General features: G+C 35.6%; 1 protein-coding gene across 1 annotated transcript in view; it reads right to left on the bottom strand.

The window, feature by feature from the left end:
• The window catches only part of TFCP2L1 (transcription factor CP2 like 1), a 54,169-nt gene that overhangs the window by 9,813 nt on the left and 21,215 nt on the right, over positions 1 to 23,141 (bottom strand). Inside the window, exons 3-13 of the mRNA XM_003763786.4 lie at positions 20,248 to 20,324; positions 19,576 to 19,681; positions 18,324 to 18,430; positions 17,315 to 17,467; positions 12,468 to 12,578; positions 10,205 to 10,296; positions 8,381 to 8,429; positions 8,192 to 8,285; positions 6,779 to 6,869; positions 6,034 to 6,134; positions 2,353 to 2,495 (exon numbers count right to left, since the gene is read on the bottom strand). Coding sequence (XP_003763834.1) covers positions 2,353 to 2,495; positions 6,034 to 6,134; positions 6,779 to 6,869; positions 8,192 to 8,285; positions 8,381 to 8,429; positions 10,205 to 10,296; positions 12,468 to 12,578; positions 17,315 to 17,467; positions 18,324 to 18,430; positions 19,576 to 19,681; positions 20,248 to 20,324 — 1,124 coding nt within the window. The remainder of the gene's footprint in view (positions 1 to 2,352; positions 2,496 to 6,033; positions 6,135 to 6,778; positions 6,870 to 8,191; positions 8,286 to 8,380; positions 8,430 to 10,204; positions 10,297 to 12,467; positions 12,579 to 17,314; positions 17,468 to 18,323; positions 18,431 to 19,575; positions 19,682 to 20,247; positions 20,325 to 23,141) is intronic.

The raw sequence follows: 23,141 nt of genomic DNA, 5'->3' as shown, positions 1-23,141 counted from the left end.
TAAAAACAGTCACAAAACTCTCGGAATAAAAATTCAACAACAAAAGAATGTGAATATGATCATTTGGGTTTGATCATTCCCTAGGATCCCCTCCCTGAAGCCCCCCCACACATATACCCACTTCAAGTGCTTAATGATGCATGAAGTATGTTTATATTGTTCCTCTTGTTTGCTCCATCTATTACTTTGGCTGTCCTGCTGCTTCGCCATGAAAGCCCCCAAATAAAGCCATATACATTGTTAATCAGTAACTTAAGTATTGCATTTAGTCTCCTTATTCCCAAAGAAGTCAAGGCAATTCCTCACCAGGGCTGCCTCAAAGCATTTTGAGATGATTAGAATTGAAACTTTCTAATTTAATCAGGGCAAAAAGGCAAGAAGCCTTTGCAGAATAAGCACTACCTGCTTAAATCCAGGCCACATTTGAACTCTGCTTTGTTCCACTTGCTTTAACCAGCTGGGTCTAAAACTTTGAACAAGATGCTATTCAATGAATTTCCTTACAGGACTGTGGCCCACAAAATTGCAGGGTCTGAGTACTAGGGTTTTGTTTTTTGGTTTTGGTCTTAATAAACAGTGATTTGTTTTTAAAAGCCAAATAATAGGGCTCCTTCTTTTTGACTTGCTTCGTCTCAAGATCCTGGGAAACTTTCTTATTCTTGCGCTGCCAAGAGCTTTGGAAGAACACAGCTATTACTTCAATTATCCAACCTGCCGCCTTCTTCTTCTTCTTCTTTTTTGCCCCAAGGAATCAGCAACAAATATGGAAACTAGCTAGCTAAATGATTCTATGGAGAAAATGTTACATTTGGATCCAGAAAGACTTGTACTTGAATCCCATCTTAGACACTTCTAGATGTATAACTCTCTGTGTCTCAGTTTCAGTTTCCTCAACTGTAAAATGAGGATAAAAGTAAGATGTAAATGTAAATAATATAAGATGTCAAGGTTTCTGTAACAGTAAAACACTATATAAATTCTTGACTATAAGCTTCTTCTGCAACATACAGAAGCCACAAATAGACAAATGATACAGATATACATGCTGGCCAAGAGAGCCTTTGTATTTAAATTTTCATGTGGGCCATAATGAAATAACATAATATAAATGCTGATTTATAGCAGCACTTTCCTCAAAGAAAAAAAATTTTTAGTGAAAATAGTGCAAATTTTATTATTTTCATATTGTAGATAAGGAATCTGAGGATCAGAAAATAAGGCTTGACCAGGGTAACAGAGCCTAACAAACACTGGAGGTGGGAATCAAAGCCATTCTCCTGACTCCAGGACTAGTGTTTTTGTTATTATGTAGCATTGCCTCTAGCCTGAACTACCTATCTTAATCCTAATTAAACCTGGGAACCCAGCTCCATTATTTGTGGTTGTTAGTGGTTTAACCTATAGGGATTGTTAAAAGATCATGTCATTTCTAGTGTACCATCTTCTCTGCAGACCAGAAATATTCACCCTTCAGGACTCAGACTTCTCAATGAAACTTGCACTGACAGACCCCCCATAGTAAGAGAGTGATCTCTTCTTTTTTTAGACTTGGATAGATAATACTTAATGGCCAGACCATTCATTTCTACCTTTTGTCTTATTTTATTAGTGGTATTATAGTATTATTATACACCTTTTACTGTAAATTGAATTTTTCCTCTCTCTCTCTCTCTCTCTCTCTCTCTCTCTCTCTCTCTCTCTCTCTCACACACACACACACACACACACACACACTCTTTCTTTTTTCCCTGAGGCATTTGGGGTTAAGTGACTTGTCCAGAGTCACACAGCCAGAAAGTGTTAAGTGTCTGAGATCAGATTTGAACTCAAGTCCTCCTGATTTCAGAGCTGGTGTTCTATCCACTGCACCAAGTAGCTGCCCCAAATTGGATTTTTTTCAAAGGAGAAGTGTGGTATAATAGAAAGAGAAATGGCCTGACATTTAGGATTTCTTGACTTTCCCTTAGTAGCCATGTGGATATGTTTAAGTCATTTAAGGTTTCATGCCTTGCCTACTTCACAAATCACTGGTCTTGAGGGAAAGGATTGTGAATTGATGGGGTGCTGAAAATCCTATGTAAAATGGAAATGAATCTTCAATCTTCAAGTTTCTTCCTAAACAAGACCATGTCTCTGAAAGATCACTCTATATTAAAATTATAACTCTTATCATGTCTAAAGAGAAAAAAGCTAGCTGTAGCCTACCTATAACCTGCATTTTCCTCCCCCCAACCTTTATTTCAGGCAACTTTGTCCAGGATCTCAACACAGTCCAAAAGGTCACCCCAACTTAAGAGGAATAAAGGTCAGGCAGCTGCTGAACTCTGATACTTGGTGTCAGATGGTCCTTACCTCATTGCTCACCACTACATGGATTCCTGTTGGTCCCTGTCTGTAGATTCTGTTAATATGCTGAGGGGAAATGCTGTAAAGGTTTGCAATCTTCTCAATTAGCTCCAAAGTGGTCAGTTCTTCCAAAAAGATAGCATGGTACACTGTAGAGAGAGAAAACAAGAAAATACTTTTAGCTAGCTCTTTTGAAAAGATTGTTCTCAAAGGAATAAACTACTTGTAACTAATTAGCTAAGTTAACAGAAGTCTATATAGATCCATGGGAAAATAATACCTTACTTTTATGTTTTAAAGAATGGATACTGAGCAAAAGCAAAAGAACCATTTATACAATAAAAACAACACCCAAAAATGTCTGTCAAGTCTTAAGAACATCAAACAATGTAATAATCAATCACAGCTTCAGGGGACTGATGCCAAAAACAAGTTCCTCATCTCCTGACTGAGAGAGGCTGCAGAAAAAGGTATATGTTTTCAGCCATGACAAATGTATGGGTTTGTTTTGTCAGATCATGCTTATTCATTGCAAAGGCTCTGTTTTTCTTTTTTCAATGGAGGGAGGGGTGAAGAGAAAAAGCGAAAGTATTGTCAAAAAGTGAAAAATAATAAGTCAATGAAGCATTTAAAAAAGAATCCACATAAGATTAGAAGTAAATTCAGACAGAAAGAAACACAAACAAGATAGCTTTGAAATAAAAAGGGTGACTTTATATATCTTATATATGAATCTCTATTATGTATAACCATCTTACATATAATAGTTATACATAATAGAGATTCATAGTTCCATATACAATCATTTTTTTTTCTGTTCTACTTTGCTCATTGGAGAGGGTAATAGGTGCAAAATAATAATAAAAAAAATTTAAAAGAATATTTCATGCCAAAAACATAAACCACATTATCACATACTCCCAAAGGATGGTCCTCCAAATTACTTATTATAGTAGAATATGGTTATAATGAGTACATTATTAGCTATAATTCATGAAAGAGAGTCACTTCACATCTTCTATCACAAATTAGCAAGATAATCCATTCAGAATAAGGGAGAAGACATTATGACTTTTCCCACTATGTTTCTAGATCATTTTATATTGTTTCACTTAATGGATAATTTGGAAGTGTATGTTGGGGGGGGGGGGGGAGTCAAAGCAATCATAAGACAAATGATGTTTAATGACCAAACAAAAGTACTGGAAAGAGTTCAGTTTACCTGTTCCTTTCTTATACTCCTCCCCCGCAATGCAAACAATATCCAAGTAGGTACTTTAGGTTATAAAGAATAAGAACTGCATGGTTTATTACAACAGCTGGATTCTAATTTAAAAAGCATTTACTCTGGGTCATTCAAGGAGATGTGAAAGTTGCTTGGTTATACTGAGTCCTTCTTTAATGAATAACTTGAGTCAGGAAGTTCCTATTTCAAATCCTCTACCATTTAATAGCTGTGTATGTGACTCTAAGCAAGTCACTTAACCATTCTCAGCCAGTTTCCCTCATACAGACATTTTCTCATAGGACTGCAGTCAAATGAAATAATATATGTAAAGGGTTTTGCAATTTAAAAGCACTATAGAAATGTTAGCTAACATATAAATAATAGGCATTGATACTATCTCTCTCGGCATTTATACTGTTACCAAAAAAATTATGTTAAAAGAGGGATTTCTCAGACAGATACAAAAAGTAGGTATGATACATATTAAAAAAGAGAGCATCAATAAAACATTTTTAAATGCAAAAAAAAAAAAATAGACAAAGCACATTCTAAAAAAGGCACCTTTCAGGTAAGAATTTTTCTTTGGCCATTCATTAACATGATAGGCAATTACTCTTTTTATGGAGACTAAATTTCCCAATTTCACTCAATCCCATTATTGACTGGCAACAATGTTTTTATTCTGGCCTAGTTCCCTTCTCTTTATGTAACCTGGGAGCCCTCTTTTCCCAGGGACTCACTAAATTGTCAAAATTAGTGCAGATCTTCAACTGGCTTGAACCCTACTATTGTTGAAAGCTTCCAGATCCCATAGATCCACTAGCCTTAGTAGCAGAGACTATAGACAGAAACCACACTACCCTACAGATGCTTATTTTTCTCTCTTCTACATACAGAAAATTCTTTCCAGCTCCATTTTAAAAATTCTAACAAATGAAATGAAACTATAAAAAGGTTATTGGGGTTTTAAAAAATACTTTGAGTATAGAGTACATGAAAATTTTGACAACTAACATTTCTGAATGTTTGTTGCTCTGAAGGTATAGATGTGAAAAGCCAGTCAACCTTTAGGACTGTAGAAATAGTTATATTACATTAACTGGCTAAGGGCTATAAAGTTACTTGAATGTCAACCATATTATTTCAACAAGGAAGGCCCATATGCTGGAGCAAACAACTGGCTTTTCAATATTTAACTACTCTTCAAACTGTGGTAATCTAGGGCTTCTGATCTACATCTGGCTTAGCTGCAAGGTTCCTGTATTATAGGACTACCTGTCTTTACTCAATTTGCCAATGAGATTGGAAGAAAAAGAAAATCTATTTTCTTGATACCTTACTCAACACCAATGACTATAAGAGCTCAAAGAAGTTTATCAAGTAAAAATCTTGGGACAAAAAATGTACAAGAGCCTTAAAGCCAGGTTCATATGATTGCCTTATACATGAAGTCATGTGATAATATGTCCTTTGGCACATTTCAGAAATCCACCCTTTCCTGAACTTCATAAATGTGTTCCAAGAAGAATATGTTTTAATCTGAATTCCACTTTATGAAAAATGGAGACATGTAAACATTCCAGTGTACATCTTTAAAGATTAACAGTCATATTTCTGTCCCTTTTTCTTAAATCCAATTGCAATTTCCAAGTCAAAGGCAAATAAATAACTCATCATTTATGGGGTGTAAAAATAGGGTCCCTAACTGGAAAGATCCACTTTGAGGATTCTATTGATTAGAAGAAAGGAGCTGAGTATTACAGTTGCTAATACTTTTTTAAAAAATCTAATCATTGTGATTTATGTGTTCCTAAGATCCCCTACAAATCTACAACTAATCTCCCTTTACCCTTGCCACTGTTTTAGTGGGGAAGTAAAAATGAAACTCACTTAAAATGAATCAATAAAAGGTAAGTTAGTAGATTTTTGTCAGATTCGAGGGAGATAATTTCTTTGTTTACAGGAAAATAGCAATTAAAAATAATTTTTTCATGAGTTTTTTATAAGCTTCTTCACTGATTAGAACATAATAATGGACCACAAATTCTTCATATTTTATAGTGGAATGAGCAATGACATGAGGCTAAGGATATGTGACTGGGCATATTACAATGATCTCTAAGGGGCTAGAGTTTCCTCATCTTAGAAGTCTCTGAAGGTCCATTCTGGTTTTAACAATCTAATACCACATAAAACTACATTTAATAAGACTTTCTATCACATAATTTTCTTTAAGTATTAAGGTAGGAAAAGGGAGAAAATCCTCAGGGACATGACTTTTTTGCCCCAGTAATAGATTTCCTTCTTCAGAATACTACACCAAAGAATCATTCTGTCTGTGCTTATTTATCTCATTATGCCATCTATATTTGCCACATAGTTCACAAACTGTTTCTTGTCTAAAGGATGATGAATGAGTATCTCTAGTCAGACTAGTTAGCTACTCTAGACCAACTCACCACACAAATTGCTGTCACCACCATCTCTCTTCTGTTGAAGATGAGACCTGTTCTGCTCCAATTCCTGGCACACATAGATGGTCATCTTTGGCCTTACATTTCTAGCAGCAAAACAAAACAAAACAAAACAAAAAAACCAGTAACAAATGTAGGTTCTTAAATAGGATGGTAGTCAGTTAATTTAATTCTCTGTTCCCACAGAGGGCAGAACAAGAAGAAGTATAAGAATATTCTGGGGAAGATCAAGAGGAAAGAAAGACTGCTCTGAATTTTAAATTCCTAAATAGTAGAAGGAAACTGGACAACTATCTGGGAAGTTAATAACAGAAGACATACCACCTCTCTGGGACAGCTATATATGAAGCAGGCTTCATATATCCCATGAATGGGACAACTATCCAGTTTCCTAATTGTCAAACAAATATACCTACAGATGCACAAGTCCCAAATTGGAGCAGAAAGGCAACTTTAAAGTGGAAACAGGGGGGAGTTAAAGAGCTTCCTTTAAGCACTAGCAATTCAATAGGATACATTTGCCCTCTGGGTCACCAGGCCTTAAAGCTGCCCAGGAGTGGGAGAGACAATGACATCTGAAAAATAATGCTTGAGCAACTGGGTAAAAAATAGTATACAGCAGCAAAAAGGTAAGGCAAATCTTGATCAAAGAAATAGTCAATATAAGTATCAGTTCTGCCTTGGGACTTTGCAGTCCCAGACAAACCAGGTTTCCCGTTTTTGTACACACCTGCCTTTGATGGCATTGAAGAGCCGAATCCCATCAGCAGGGCCACAGATCTGGACAAAATCTTCTTTGGACATTTTAAGTAAGTCAGCACCTAGACATTAAAGAACAGGCACCCACAAGTTATGGAAAACAAAAACTTGGAAGAAGCCATAAGTCTTTATAGAGCCAACCTATTTTTTCCTAATGCCATGGAAAGCAGAATTCAACTGAAAAAGTTAGCATAGTGTCTGATACAATTTAATTGAGTTGACATGAATATATATATAAAATACAATTGAAAAACATTGCATAGAAATTATTTTCTAAATGTTGCCTTTACCACCAAGACGTTATTTAGAAACTTTGAAACAAGAGAAGAAGAAAAAAAAAAAAAAAAAAAAAAAATACCAGATGAAGGGAAAAGTCTACAAGGAAAAGAGTAATTTCAGCATATGCAAAAATGACCAAGATGACACCTTGAGAAATATCCTATGGATTATTCCTGTGTTCCATTCAAAACAGGATTCTATTTCTAAAGGGTGGTGATAGAGTTCCAGGAGAGATATAAAGAAAGTTATTATGCTCTTCCCTATATAAAGAAAGTAACAAGGGAAGTATCATTTGCCCAGAATTTATCTAAACTTTCCTTAACCTCTTTATATTTTCAGCTCCTATTCTGCAACTAACCCTCTTCTAGCTTTAAATACCTTCAAAGACCCTTGAAGCACTATGTGATTTGCAGTTTGGAATGTAATCTTTTTTTCTGTTGCTACTAATGTCAATATTATTGTGCCCTAAGAAATGAAAACTATGTAAATCCAGTAAAATATGAGTACTATTTTATGATACAGAATGAAATAAGCAGAGACAAGAAAATATTATAAGCAATGACTACAGCAATATAAATTTAAAGAACAAAACAAATCAATGATGCTTAAAATATAATGAACAATTTTATCTCCAGAGAATAGACCCAGTAGGTCATATTTCTGGGTTATTCCCAAGCTCTTTGCATGCTGCTTTTAAGTGGGAGTGTTAGCAAGTTTTCCCTTCCTAGGAAGTCTTTTTTTTTTCTTTCTTTTTCTTTTGCTGAGGCAGTTAGGGTTAAATGATTTGCCTAGGGTCACACAACTAGGAAGTGTTAAGTGTTTAAGGTCAAGTTTGAACTCAGGTCCTAGTAATTTCAGGGTTGGTACTCTATCCACTGCACTAACTAGGTGCCCCCTGAAAGTTTTTAAGCAAAGATTGGATTAAGTATTTTCCAGATAGGGCGTAATAATGGTTTTTTTGGGGATATGGATGAGATTTGGCCACCAATATTCTTTTCCAATTCTAAAATGCTATGATTGATATCATAGCATATAATACATTCTATAAATATAGAAATGATCTACATACTATCAAGGAAAGTATATAGGAAGTCATTTAACTCACCAGAGAAACTTGAGAAGAGTCTACAGAATGGAGAAAACCTATTTCGGTAGAGCCACTGCTGGGCATCTTGAATAGAAGCGGAAGGAAGGAGGTGCTACATTGCAAAAAGAATAAGAGGTCTTGAAATGAACTGTTCATCAGTGTCCTAAAAGAGAAAAGCAGCACATTAAAATGATCTGAAATACTTACATCATTGCTGATAGGCAGAGGCTCCACTTGGTGAGTTGGAGAACTGTTGCTAAAAAATTTGCATAAGATTAGGAGAAAAAAAAGCATTAGGGCAAATCCTCACAGTACAGTTTACTAGTAATCTAACTATTGTACTTTTCTAAGAATTAAGCTATATCTTTCCTATCAGGCACATTGCAACCTTGATAACAGTATTGTTTTTAAGTAAGGCTTACTTTAAGTGAAATGCACCCAAAAGCCTTTTCTTACTCAATTATTTTTTTTCTTTTCTGATTTTTTGGGGGGATAGGAGGGTGTAATCAAAGAGAAATCATTTTAATATGAGCCATGAGATTCCTGAATTAACCCTTTAATATTTGACAGAAAGGTTCAGGTAAATTAAATTCCATTAACTAATCCTTTCCAGGCCCAGATAATTAAGTTGCAGATACTTGAGGCCCTGAGATTTTAGTTGTTTGGATCTGAACCCATGAAGCTGTTAATAAATGTTCTATTTCTGGTTCACTTCCACATGTGTACAGGAAAAATGGCATGTAAATTGAATTTTAGACTATTTAATTCCATATTAACATGACTAGGGATGTCAAAGGACTTCCATCAAGATGAAATTCCCTTCCAATGCAAATAAACTATTACCTAATTTATTCCTCTTTGTGCAGAATTTTATGGATCATGCTACTGCTGCTGCTTCTTCTTCTTTTTAAAAACATTCATACTCAGCAATAGCCTATAGCAAAACTGAAAACTCTGCTTTCCAATTTCAGGAAAAGAAAGGAGAACTTGCCAAATGAAGCTAATATGGAAAACTGTGACACTCCTTAGGGAATTCCTTGTCTCAGTGCCAAATGGTACATCTTCCTCTTGAAAAGACTAAGTTTGTGGTCAAACCAGTTTCTCTAGTATAAAACCACTACCTTCTTTCTAAACAGACCCCAACAAAGATCATACAGATTTTATATTTCATAGCATGATATCCTGACACAAATATTTGGATATATTTACTTCCTTCACTATAGTTTCTTGTACAAGCAGCTAACCTATTAAATGAATCTAGGAGAGGCAGAAGAAATATTGTCATGTGACTTCACATTCCCAGCAACTTGAAAATCAGGGAATCAGAAAACTGAAATTCAACCCAAATTCTAGGATAATAGTTCTTCATTTAAGGATATCATATCTCCAAAGGCCAGGGAAATACATCCCTAAATGGGAATGTTCAGTGAACTATGGGGCATTTTTAGAGATGAATGTTTCTATAGAAACCATTCAATCCAACTTGGTTTTGCAGATGAGAGAACTACTGCAAAGTCACATAGCTAGAGCCATAGTAATCCAATGCCAGATAGAAGACTACAACCAGGTCTCCTACCTTTCTTTTAATCTACATCTCTCTTCCTATTACTTATCATACTCCAATGCCTGCCCCCAGGGTCAGTAAAATATTGAAATCATTAGTGACAGAAATAGAGATTGGGGTCTATTTTCCCATGGACCTTAATTAATTATATTTATATGCATAACACAAATGATCCAAGCCAATCAATTTCTAGCAGTCTATTTGCTATCCTAAACAATATCAGGGCTATGTTTTTCCCAAGGTTTCTGATCTTTCTCATCATGCTGAAGACAGATTCTAAAAACTAAAAAGCAATGTATATTTGTCTCTTTTATTAACAATTAAATAAGAATAAATACAATACTTTGATTCAAAAATTCTCAAATCCATCAATGTCCCTACACCTGGGCTACAAAAAAAATTAAGGAAGATGAAGAAATAAACCTATATCTTTCACATAATTCAAAGAAAGAAATTTCCAGACGTACCCATCTCCCAGGCTGAAGCTGTTTGGAGAACTGTTGTAACTCGGTGATGGGACATTGTTTACTTGGTAAGGAATATCTGGCCATGGAGAACACTGTCAGAATAGAGCAAAGAGCGGCAGTGACCCAAGTGTATTTTGGGGTCATTGAAAATGTAGACTTGGTGCCAACCCTGTTATCTTCTCATTTTTTTGAAGGGAACATCCAAAACCAAACATGAACAGTGTTCTCTTCTCTATTTCCCTCCCACCCACAAATAATGGTAGGAGAAAAGATGCTGAGCAATTCACCTTTCAGATTAAGTATGAAATCTGAAATGCAAACCAAATACAAAGAATATTTTTTGCTGATTGGGATTACCTTTTTTCTTTTAAATCCCATTAGATTATTTGATGTCAAATTATAATTGTATTATAAAAAAGGTGGCTTGAAATGTCACTCTCATGTGCGTGACTAAGAAAGTGATCTCAAGTTATATGGAGGTGGATGAAAAATGCATTGCACTTTAGTGAATACTATAGAAATGGAATCCAAGAGACAACTACTCTCAATTCAAATCCACAAATATTTAAGAAATTACTGAATGCACATGGTTTCCTAGGCACCTGTGTGAGTATTTAACTCTCCCCTGAAAGGGCATATGATCACATTGAGATAATATTAATTGACACAGAAGTCTCCTAAACTCATGAGAAAGCATAAAGATTTGGTTTATTATGATAAAAATACTACAGTTCTGATATCTGTTCCTTTTCTTCCTTGTAACAGTGTTTCCTTGAAGAGAGTCAATTTGTAGCATTCCTTAAGATTTATTCTAACCCGTTAAACAATGGAGTTGGTAAATATTTAACTCCACAACCCATGCAGCTTGGAATTTGATGGTGCCTAATTCTACAATTTGCAAAGGCAAGAGGAAGCCTAAGGAGGAGATGTGACTGCTACCCTTCACGTTTATGTTTTACAAAAGGACTTCCTAACTCAATTACTGTCAAGGTAAGGGTCCCACACATAACAAATGAAAATTGGGATTGGGCTTGCCCAAGCAATAGAAATCACTTTTTGTAAATGTTTATTGACTGACCTGAATAACTGATAATCCTTAATGACAACTGTTCTTGGGACCCTTAGTATAGTTTACTTTGTACTGTTAGTTGTTTCAGTATATACATGTCTTAACCTTCCTTGACTTCTTAAGATCCCTGAGGACAGGAGCCATGTTTTGCACTGGCACTAGTAGTGCACAGTGAGCAGAGTCTTGGTCATGACAGAAGTTGATGTTGTTCAGTCATTTTTCAGTCATGTCTGACTCTGGCCCCATTTGGGGTTTTCTTAGCAAAGATAATAGTGGTTTGCTATTTCCTTTTCCAGCTCATTTTGCAGATGAAGAAACTGAGGCAAACAGGGTTAAGAGACTTGTCCAGAGTTATACAACAAGCTTCTGAGACATCATCCTAACACAAAATCCTGATCCTTCTAGCTCATTATTTCTCTCTGGGCTTTTACGCTTTTTCTTCTTATCTAGTTATTTAAATCCTACCTATCACAGAAAGAAGGACAAATTGAAGCCCTATCTCTTTAATAAAGCCTTCTAGTTCATGTTGATCTGATTATCTAAATTCTAAAGACTAGGAAAATCCTAAAATCTTGAAGAATTAGAAAGGAATCTCAGAAATTATCTTGTCCAAATCATACTGAATTTGATACACTATCCCATCAGCATTTCATGTCCTTTAGTTAGCTATGAGTTTCACATCTCTCAACCAAAAGTTGGGAGGGGATTCTGTTAGGAGGGATTCTCATGTTTCTCTTGTTAACCTTTATAACATTTAACACAATGAAAAGCACATGGTAATTATTCAAGAAATGTCTGTTACTGAAGACTAAGATGTATGTTGGTGATAGAGCAGAGAAAATCCAAAGGAACGGAATAGGAGATAACTATGATTCATAAAAGTTAGAGCTAGTAGTTGAGACAGTAAGAAGGTTTGAAAAACATTCCTGATTTTAGGGAGTGGCAAGAAGGATGCAATAAGATGCAAAATGGATCCTAGTCACTAAACATGAAAAATCACCTTCCTTCTAGTTATTTGTATTTTAAGACTCTATGGAGAACAAGTTACTGTTTAACCTTAATGTGGTTTTTTTTTGTTGGTTTATTTCATATTTGCTCCAATACCAAAAGGGCATTTTCACAAGAATCTAAAACCAGCTAAAACTCCACACTTATGTCCTAAAGGCATTCAGGAAGGAAAGATGGTTTCCTAACCTCTGTGAGGATTGTAGTTTCATAAGACGGCTGGTACTTCTCCTTCTCCTGTGCAGTTCTCTTCTCCATTTTCTCCCTATCTGTCTTCTGTTTTCGATCTGCTCCCTTTGGCTGCAAATGTAGAGCAACAAGTCTGTCTTTAGCCAAGACAAGTAAAACATGGCCAACTCAAATTCAGATTGTTTCCTTGATATCTATCAACCACCCTTCTCCCAATTTCTCCTTTTTACAGTGATCTCCGAAGATATTAATCAATTAAAGAAAGAAATTTGGGAAGCAATACTACAAATGGTCTCCTTTGGAAAAATAATTCTGACTAGTAATGTTGTTATTTAATTCCCCATAGAGAACAAAGCCTGATAGAAGAGTGCAGGTGGCTATTGACCAGTTTTTATTATTACAAAGTTATAATTTGCCAAAACAAACCAATCCCCTCTTTAAAAAAAAAAAAAAAAAGCCTTTGGGTATAGGTATATTTATAAAGAAATTATCTCCTTTTGCACTCCCACTAACATCTATCATAAATACTCCTCAGTTGAAATCATTCATTGACTTGTGATAACCATCCCTATTGCTGACTTGTATTATGATTGGATTTCTTCTTCTTCTTCTTCTTCTTTGTGCTGAGGCAATTGGGGTTAAAGTGACTTGCCCAGGGTCACACAGCCAGGAAGTATTAAAGTGTCTGAGATCAGAGTTGAACTCAGATCCTTCTGACTTCAGGGCTGGTGCTCTATTCACTGTGCCACCTAGCCACCCATGTAATTGGATTTCTTATATGTACATGTCTGCTTGTCTCTCTCCAAATAGATTTGAAGTTCTTTGTGGACCATATACATAATGAAGCAATCCTCAGATAATTCACTTTGAATTCAATTTTCTCCTAGCTTAACTTTTGTAGAGAAGACAAACTGAAGTGACTTTCATTATTGGGAATTCAAGCTTGTGCTTCTGCTCTGGTTGATAAATCTAAATCTTGCCTAAATCCCTTCAGATCCATCTTTGCCTTTGGAGAAGCAGCATTGATCATTCCAGAGGAGACTATATTTCTTATGATAATCTAATTTATTTAATGATAAAAAGTCATGGCTAAATTTGATTTTAGTTGTTTGCTACCTTCATACTGATCCAGAAGTAATTCAAGAGAGATCAGTCTCAGAGATCTTGCAGACATTCACTCAGTGCCCAATTCTTAGGGGCAGCAAAAGTAAAAAAGGGAAAAGAATGTAAATGTCAGTTAAATAGAATGTGAGAACCAGTTTCAGTTGCAATAGATAAACCCAAGAAAGACAATCCTCCTGGATAAGCCAAGATGCATCTCAAAGGAAGAGGACTCTCAAGGTGAAAACCAAAACTGAGCACAGGCTCACATGCTGAAAAGACCATCTAGGCACCTGGAATCCTTTCCTAGCATGCTGTCATTTATCACCCTTGTCTTTAGTGTGTAGTACAAAGGGAGGAGCTCCTATACATCCCCTAAATCATGATATGTGTTAAATTCAGAGATAGAAACTTCTCCAGTAAATCAACTACTTAGTTTAGAATAACTACTGCAGAGGACTGGCCTCGAAAAAAACAGAGAACTCTCGCTCTTTCTAGCCATTCCGCTTCTCTCAGAAGAGCTTCCCTTACAGTCTTAGCAGTTCTCTGGCAATGGCCTCAAGTAGGATATTCAAGAGTGGCAAAGAAAATAAATGACAATTTTACTCAAACTTTCTTGCTCCCTATTCCATATTCATTTAACTGTTTTATTTGTGTGAAGGACAACTGGTAGATCAAGTTAAAAAAAATTATCCTGTTAGGATATTTTATGAAGCCAGTTTTGGAAAATTTAAGATCCTGTCTAACTCCAACAGAAAAAGGATGACTAGGAGCCAAAGGTTTGAGTTCTTTTTCTAGCTTCTTTACTAGGCATATCTTTGTTAGTGGAAGAAAATCACTTAATCTCTGTGGAACTTGTTCCCTTTTTATAAAATAGAGGAGTTCTAAAATACCTTCCAGCTATAAGACAGCATGGTTCAATAGAATCATTTAATAATCACTGCATGGTGGTTTCATGAACAAATCTTTGCTTATCTTGAGTTCCCAACCTTTCTTTTCACTCTTTGCCATTTTCTAATCCAAAAATAAAGAATAGAGTTTGTAGTGATTGTGATGGGGAAAAAAAGTAAAAAACATCTTACATGTATATGCTACATATATGTACATACAAAAGGTAACCAGGGTTAGAGATGGAGATAGTTTGACATCTAGATAATTATATGACTGGACCCAATTCTATAAGACCCAATCCCTATGTTACCTATCCTGGTGTATACTGGAAAGTTTATAGGTGAAAAAAAGCTGGGAAATATTACTTAGAAGCTTTCTTAATAAACAGTACTGTATTGGAATGGAAAATAGGTCATCTTCCTTGATGGCCTCTTTCAGTTTCTTACTATCTTAACCATAAAGAAGTTTGTCTTTAAGATCAATCAAAATGTCTCACTGTAATTTATTTCTATCTGGTAAATAGACAGATATATACTTAAGATCTTCCTCCTAACATCCCCCAAATTAAAAAAATTCCAGATCACTTAAATCCCCCTTTAGTTTTCTTAACTATAAATCTTTTCCTTTCCTTCTTTTTGACCTTATCATCAACAACAAACATTTACTAGATCCTACTAAGTAAAGCCACTGGGGCACAAAGTGCCAGGAATATGGTATATGGTCTCCATTCTTAAGAGGATTATAAATCCATTAAATCATTCCTTTATATCCTTCCATGTAATACAGTGAATAAGACTGTGGGCATCAAAACAAGGAAGACTTGGAATCGAGGCAATTAGTGATGAGTATTGGAATTGGAGTAAAGAAAACCTGAGTTCTAATCTAGCCTCAGGACACTAGCTATATGACAAATCACTCACCCATTTTTTGCTTTAGTTGCTCATTTGTAAAATGATGATAATAACAATCTGATCTTTGTAAGGGTTAAATGAGATACTATTTGTAAAATACTTTACAAACTTTAAAGCATTATCTAAATGCTGTCCATTATCATTACTTCTGATACTGGCTGCATGACCCTGAGCAAGTACATCATTTAACTTCCTGCTATTCCAGGCAATTCTCTATGACTGTAAGTTACAAAGAAGGCGACAACCCTCACTAGTAGAAGGAATTTCCTCATCTGAGGATTCCCTATATCAATGAAATTAGATTTAGTCCGTATCCTTTCATGAGATTAATGAGATAAAAATTGATCCAACAGTCTAATAAGCCTGACCAAAAGGATTAACTTTTAAATCTCAAAATATAGTCCTATTTTATTATTTTAAATTGTTATAGATTCATACAAGTTTGGAAGAGTAGGAGAAAGAAAAGAATTTAGTTCAGTATTTCCAAGGCATGTCTAGTTAGTCAGGACTAAGCCTTCTTCCACTTTGCCTAGAATATGCAGCTCACACTTCAGAAATGCAGGAAATGAGACACTAATTACACTGAGACAAGTGTCATTAGTTTCCTGAGCAATTTTTACAAATGACCCAACTCTTCCTAAAAGACCCTATTTTGGGGGACACCATAGTAAACATGTAGATTTTATATTTCCTCTTAGGAAATATATAGCCAGAAAAAGAAATGATACATGCAAAGGAACAAAAGAAGGGAAGAGTGACTTCTTTTCCCAAAACTGGATGGGAAAAGAAAGCTATCAAATACATTCTTCTTGCATGCTTCAGGTCCTACATCATAAAACTAGAATATGAGTTGGAAGGTACCTCAAAATTCACCTGGGTCAAGTTCCTGCTTAAAATATGAATTTCTAACATTCAATTCAATTCACTTCAAAAGGATTTATTAATGCCTACCATGTGAGAAACACTGTGATAGGTGCTCAGAATACTAAGACAAAAATGAAATATCCCTTGCCCTCAAAGAATTTACACTCTATTGGAAAGAAATAATACATTCACAAAATATATTAATAAAATAATATTCACAATTGCTAGGGATTGTCCAGATAGTTCTTTGTTTATCTCCAATGATGGCAGGCTCATGACATGATACAAGGGGACATTCTATTTGGAGAAAGCTCTGTTCTTCCTTTCTATTCTTCAGATCATAGCATTGTAGCTTTATAGCTGAAAGGGACCTTAAGGAGCCACTAAATCCCAATCCTCTCATTTTACAAATGTGGCTCCTACTGAAGCACATAGAGGTTACATGACTTGGGCAGTGTCACACAGCCATTAAGTGTTTGAGGTAAGATTCATACCCAGTTCTTCCTTACTTCAAGGTTAATACTCTACATGATGCTTCCATTATTGCTGGTCATTATTCCTCCTCCCCAGATCCCATTACCAAATCTTTTTTTTTTTTTTAACTCCAGCCTAAATAACACCATTTATTCAACAGTATTTTTAGAAATCATATAATTCAAAACCAAAAATGAACAGAGATCCAGTACAATTTCACAGGCTCCATAATCCGGAAATAAACCAAGATAGTCCAATTTTAAATTTGTCAGTGAGCACAGAATATTGAACTCTGCAATGCCACTTTTGGTATTTGGGGAGAAAAACTGTAACTTGAAGATTTCTCAATTCTTGTCAAGATAAGCCAAATTTCTGGATGAAAACAAGAAATGTGGCTTGTAGGTTTTGCTTCTGAAAGTTATCAAAAAAAATCCAACTATTCCAGGATAATTGGACCCCATTTCTGTCAAGGGATTCCTCTCCCTCCAGTCAGCAAAATTATCACCATAAAGACTCATATTTACACCCAACAGTAAAATACAAGTGGCGTGAAGATTTACAGATTTAACCACAGAGAAGCAAAGAAAAAGAGACGGTAATTCCCACCTTGAACACTTTGATCTGGCAACTGGCTGAATGCAGATGTTCTGTGTATTCCCCATTCTCATTCTGTTTAAAGGTATCAATCTGCACTCGAAAAGGAACTCCTTTTTCTCCCCCATGCTTCCTGGGTGTGAATTCTGTGCTGATGCAATGTACCTGGAAGAAAAGCAAATAAGCATACAGCAATATAAATGGAAAGATCAGGCTAAATCATATTTTATCATATTATTCAAATAATTGCCTATTCCGTCTCTGGTTGGATTCAAAATTCTTCTTCACCTGGTTCCAAGCCAATTTTATCTCCTACTTCTTTCCAACACATACCCTTATGCTCCAGTTAGTTAGTTAGTTAGTTAATCTCTTCACTATCTGTGTTGCTCCCTCCCAGAACCTTCTTCATCCTGCCCTATCCAAATTTATACACATCTTGCTTATTCCCACCCCTGAGCATTTTTGCTTATGCTCTTCCTCCAAATGAAATTTCCTCCCTCTCCTCCTTCCCCCCCCCCCCCCCCCCCCCCCCCCCATCCTGACCTTCTACCCATGTCCTTGTATTTTCCACTCACATGGTCATGGTCCTAGATTCTCGATAAATATAATCCAGTTCAAGTCCTATTCTGGGTTCTTCCAATTTTACCAAGTACTGAACACTAAACTGAGTTTTTTTCTCTGAACTTTTATTGTGCTGAGAGTCATCACAACACCAGTTAACACTCAATAAATATACAATTGCTGCATATGACTTAATCCTGCCTATCTTACTTACTTAATTACAAACTTTCAAAAGGACAGAAACCTTCAGGTCCTTCATCATAGAATCATTTTATTTTGCATACCTCACAGTACCTTGCACAATGATAAGCATATATTAGGTATTCAATTATTACAATTGAGGGACTGATTTTAGAAAATATTGGAGGAAAAAGTGGGGTTTGCTTTGAGAACCAGAAACCATGCCATAATTTAATGTGTTATTAGCCCTAAGATAAGAAAAACGAAACATGACCATTACCTGAATAAATGCTGAAGCTCTTTTTGAAGGATCCCACAGAAATTCAACTGCATTTAATTGTGTTGGGCTGGCCCTGGGGTCCAAGATGCCAACAGAGAGGGGGATATCTATGCAAAATAATAACAACAACAACTTTTTAAAATAACCTAAGAAAACCACTCAAACCCACTCAGGGAAGTGATGGAAAGATATCAGCCATATGATCCTGAACCTGCTCATGCTGCACTCCACCCCAACCACCCAGGAATCTTCTCCTATCAAAATCACACCCATCCTTTAAAGTGCATTGAAATCCTACCTTTTCAATGATATCTTCCTAGACCACACCAATCTACAGGCATTTTTCTTTTTCTGAATGTCTGTGACATTATCTGCATCACTCATTTGACCCTGATCATATTTGATTATATTCCCAAATAGAATGTAAAATTTTTAAGGGCACAGTCTATGTAATACTCATCTGTATCCCAACAGTTCCTAGCATAAGGCTATTATATAATCAAGAATATTGATTTGACTGATTTGTATCCATAGAAATAGATATCAAATGATCAAGTATAGTTACTTGGGAAGAAGTCAAAACAGTTTAGACTTCAAGATACATATTTGTTTTTGTTTTGTTTTGTTTTGTTTTTTGTTTTTTGTTTTTTTAATCACAGAGAAATTTATTTTATACAGGATCAATCTCAAAACATTGCTTTCATTATGTCATACTTCTCTTGACACTCAAGAACAAGCAGGAACTCCCTTACAATATATGGATTAAGGTTGGCATATAGGACTCTCTAGAGTCTGACTCCCCTTTGTTCCTTTTATATCAAGGATATCTGAGTGGTAAAGTGGATAAACCATTAGCCTTGATACCAAATGCACCTCAAAAACTTGTAGACTGTGTACCCTGGGCAAGTTATTTAACCTCTGTTAGCCTCAATTTCTATCTATAAAAAGAGGGTAACAATGTCTTTCAGGGATGTTGTAAAGATCAGATGAGATAAAATGTATGTATCTTATAAAGGCTAGTTATTATTATTATTATTATATTAATCTCCTCAAGCTATCTATTTTTTTTTAAATTTCCATTTCTATTTGAAATGCCATGCCCTCAATCTTCCTCTCTCCCTTCTGATTACTTAAACCTATCTTAGTTCAATCATATCCCACTTTCTTAATCATGCCAGGCCACAGTAATTTCATTTTCTTGTGAATTCTCAAGCTACACATTTGAACAAAATCCCAAGTAGGAGAGACCCACCAATATCCAGGATTCGATCCCCAGGTCGACTCCATCTCCAGCCTTCCAGCTGCTGATGCTCTGTGTACTGGAGCCGCCGATCATGGAAAACCACACGAATGATACTCTATGATAAAGAAAGCCCCCAAAGGGAAATTTGTGTCAGAATCACCAAGAGGATTCTTCTGTTGGCCCTACCAGGAATTTCTTTTCTCTTCATTCTCACTTTCTATAAACTTAAGGCCTATTTTAAATTTTACTTTCTCCATCAAGCTTTCTCTGACCATTCTAGCCCAAAGTGATTTTTACCCCTTTTACTTTCTATAGAATTACTGTATCACTCTTTACCCATTTATTATTCAGTTCTTTGTATTGTTGTTATATTTTCATCTGTCAATCCTGTCATTCTTACTAGCTCCTCCTTAAAGGCAAGAGACAATTGCTTAAAATTTTTATGTTGCCTCTGAAGACCCAGCATAAGTGACTTGTACATTCCAGTCCCTCAAAATATTTCTTGATTTTCCATTAATTGTTGATCTGAAGAAAAAAAAAAAAAAAAGGCAGAGATCTACAGGATTAAACTTTCCAGTCTCTCCTATGACAGATCAACCCAAATCCAGGCTTTCAGAACTTCAAACTGAAGCTCAAGGTTTCCAGGTACCAAGAAGCAGAAGGGATTCCAGATCTACTTACCTTCACATATTTAGTATTGAGATCCTGAAAATCTCCCAGCTTCCGATTCTCTAGAAGTCGGATTTCATAAGACTGACCTGTAGAAAGTTAATGGCACCTTTTAAATCTAATTGTAATTCAAATTTCAGGAGGACTTGGAGACATTTTTCCAGGATATTATGTCAGAAAAGATTCAGCTTTCTTCCATGGCACAAGCAAATACACTCAATAAACTTGAAATATCTGTTCCAACATCAGCTTATCCTGCACTACGTACAAAAATTATCATCCAACTTGGTGAAAGAATGGGATACTCTTAATTATTTCAATATTCTGATCAAAAGTTACCCTGTATATCCAAATTTCAAAGAATGATAATTCTATAAACTACACCAAATGTTATAATCCTATTGAATAATGTTAATCTTTCTCTGCTGATTTAGGATATTCTTCAGTCCATGTAGAGCTCCCAAAATCACAACCTACAGTATTCAATCACAGTCAGGGCCAAGCCTTAGAAAACTGCAAATCAAGTCAAGTTTGTCTTTACTCTCCCAGATTCTCCTTTTTCTTTCTCTTTTCCCCCTCTTTGGGCATGTCTTAACCCAACTTCATTTATGCTTCAGTGTAGATCAGAATCCTCTCTCAAACCCTATATTAAGTCACATTCCCATTTAAAGGCTAAACACCTTCAACTAGGGGCAAAGTATATTTTAGGGGGAATGATCCCACAACTGTCAAGAGTAGAACCCAGTTAGCCCATAGCTCCAGTTTCCTGGAGTTAGGAGGAACTGAGTTCATACTCTGACACCAACTAGACTGTTGAGACTCAGGGAAATTAAGGAATATGATATTCCTTAATTTCCCTGAGTCTCAACATCTTTAGAATAATGCATTCTCAATTTATATATATAGGGTACATTGTAGATTTAAAATCACTATTATCCAATTATCATAGAGATAACAGAGCTAAAATAATGTTTACAGGGTTTTCTGCTTTCTCAATTACCCACTTGAACTGTGAAATATCTACTAAGGGACATGAATAAATAAATACCAATAAAATAAAGAAGTACCAAAAGACATTTATAGAGATGCTGAAAAAAAATCTGTTTTTCTTCTATCATTTATAACTAGCAAATGAAGCTGCATACTGCACTATTTAACAATTAAGGCCCATTGTACTGTCTGAAGAGCCACACAGAAGACAAAAAAGCTAGGGAATGACAATGACCCATCTTCTGACAGAAATACCTACATCAAATATTCATCTTTATTTCACCAAGAAAAATACAATTATCAAAGGGACATTTGTCCCTTAAAGAAATGTGGATTCTAACATATGGTCAGCCAAATTTTAAACATAACAAGTCAATGCTTTAAATGAGAACACAACACTCTCAATGCAATGAAAAAATAAAGGAGAACACTCACTAACCAGTTTTTCCAGTTTTCTTCCTTCTTCTACTCCTCTTTTCCTGTTCCCAACCCCCCATTTGAAGAATGCAAAGCAAAGTATTCTATTAGCCAACAAGCAAGTGGTCATTAGCTCAGGTTTACTAGCTCAGCCAGTGTCAGATGAGCCCTGACCCCAGGAATTGCTATGCAAACAGAGCTCTCTTCAAGCAAACATCTCCTGCCCACAAGAAAATATGGAATCTTTCCAGTTCTGAAGGCAGAAATATCAGGAGTGATAATTTTACAAGAAGTGAGTTACTGGATAAAGTGAAAAGGTCCTAGTATCAAGACTTTCTCCCAGGTAGTATATCATGAGCAGGTACAATAAATTAGGGTTTTAAACATTCCACAGACCAGTTTTCCACTTTTCTTTTATGACATTTCTTTATAATGTCTCTCTTGACCATCATCTGCCAAACTTCTCCATTCCCACTTTTCAATAAATCTTTATAGGTTTTCAGTTTAGTGACAGAGTAGATGGAGCGCTGGACCTGGAGTCAGAAAGATCTGACCTCAAATTCAGTCTTAGACATTTCAGTAGTTGTATAATCCAGACAAATCATTTTACTCCTGTCAGCCTCAGTCTCCTCGACTGTAAAATGAAAATAATAGCACGACTTCACATATTATTGTGCATATATAAACTGCTTAGCACAGTTGGTGCTTAATAAATGCTTGTTCCTTTCCCCTTTCCACACCTTTCCCTTCCTTTTCCAGCCTCATCTCTCCTCTGCAAAACTAATTTCCACCCTGTATATACTTCTACCAAGTCTTAGTTTCCAAAAATACTTTAAATTGCTTCATTCCTCTACACAGAAATTTTTTTTAAAATTTCCCATTGCCTAAAAGATGAAATCCAAATCTTTGGCTTTTATTGAAGGTCCTCCATTATCTGGGCCTAATCTATATATCTAATTTCAATCTACATTATTGCACCACACAGATCCTTTCTTTGATCCTCCAAACTGGTTTACTTACCCAATTCAATCCATGCATTCCCATCACCATTTATTTACTCCTACTGCTTCCTTATATCTGCCAGTCCAATTGCTACCAACCCCAAGGCTTAGCTCACATTCTATTTCCATAAAAACTTCCTGGGCTATTAGAAGTGACAAATCATTTCTCCCCCTGCATCCCCATAGTTCTTGTTGTTTGTGCCCTGACAAACGAACTGATTATCTTCTGCCAGGTAATGAATGTAACTATTTCTTTTTAGCTCTCAAACCACATTAAGAATAGGCTAAAAAAGAAAGAAATGTGTGTCATATATTTAACATGTATTAGACTATCTTCCATCTAGGTGAGGGGATGGGGGGAAGGAGGGGAAAATTTGGAAAAGAAGGTTTTGCAAGGGTCAATGTTGAAAAATTACCCATGCAATATGTTTTGTAAATAAAAAAGCTATAATAAAAAATAAATAAATAAAAAGAAAAAAATCTTAATTCAAAAAAGAA

The sequence above is a fragment of the Sarcophilus harrisii genome, chromosome 3, assembly GCF_902635505.1.
Source record: "Sarcophilus harrisii chromosome 3, mSarHar1.11, whole genome shotgun sequence".
NCBI lineage: Eukaryota > Metazoa > Chordata > Mammalia > Dasyuromorphia > Dasyuridae > Sarcophilus > Sarcophilus harrisii.
Note: the sequence above shows the minus strand (reverse complement) of the source record. Positions and strands in the feature narration are given on the sequence as shown.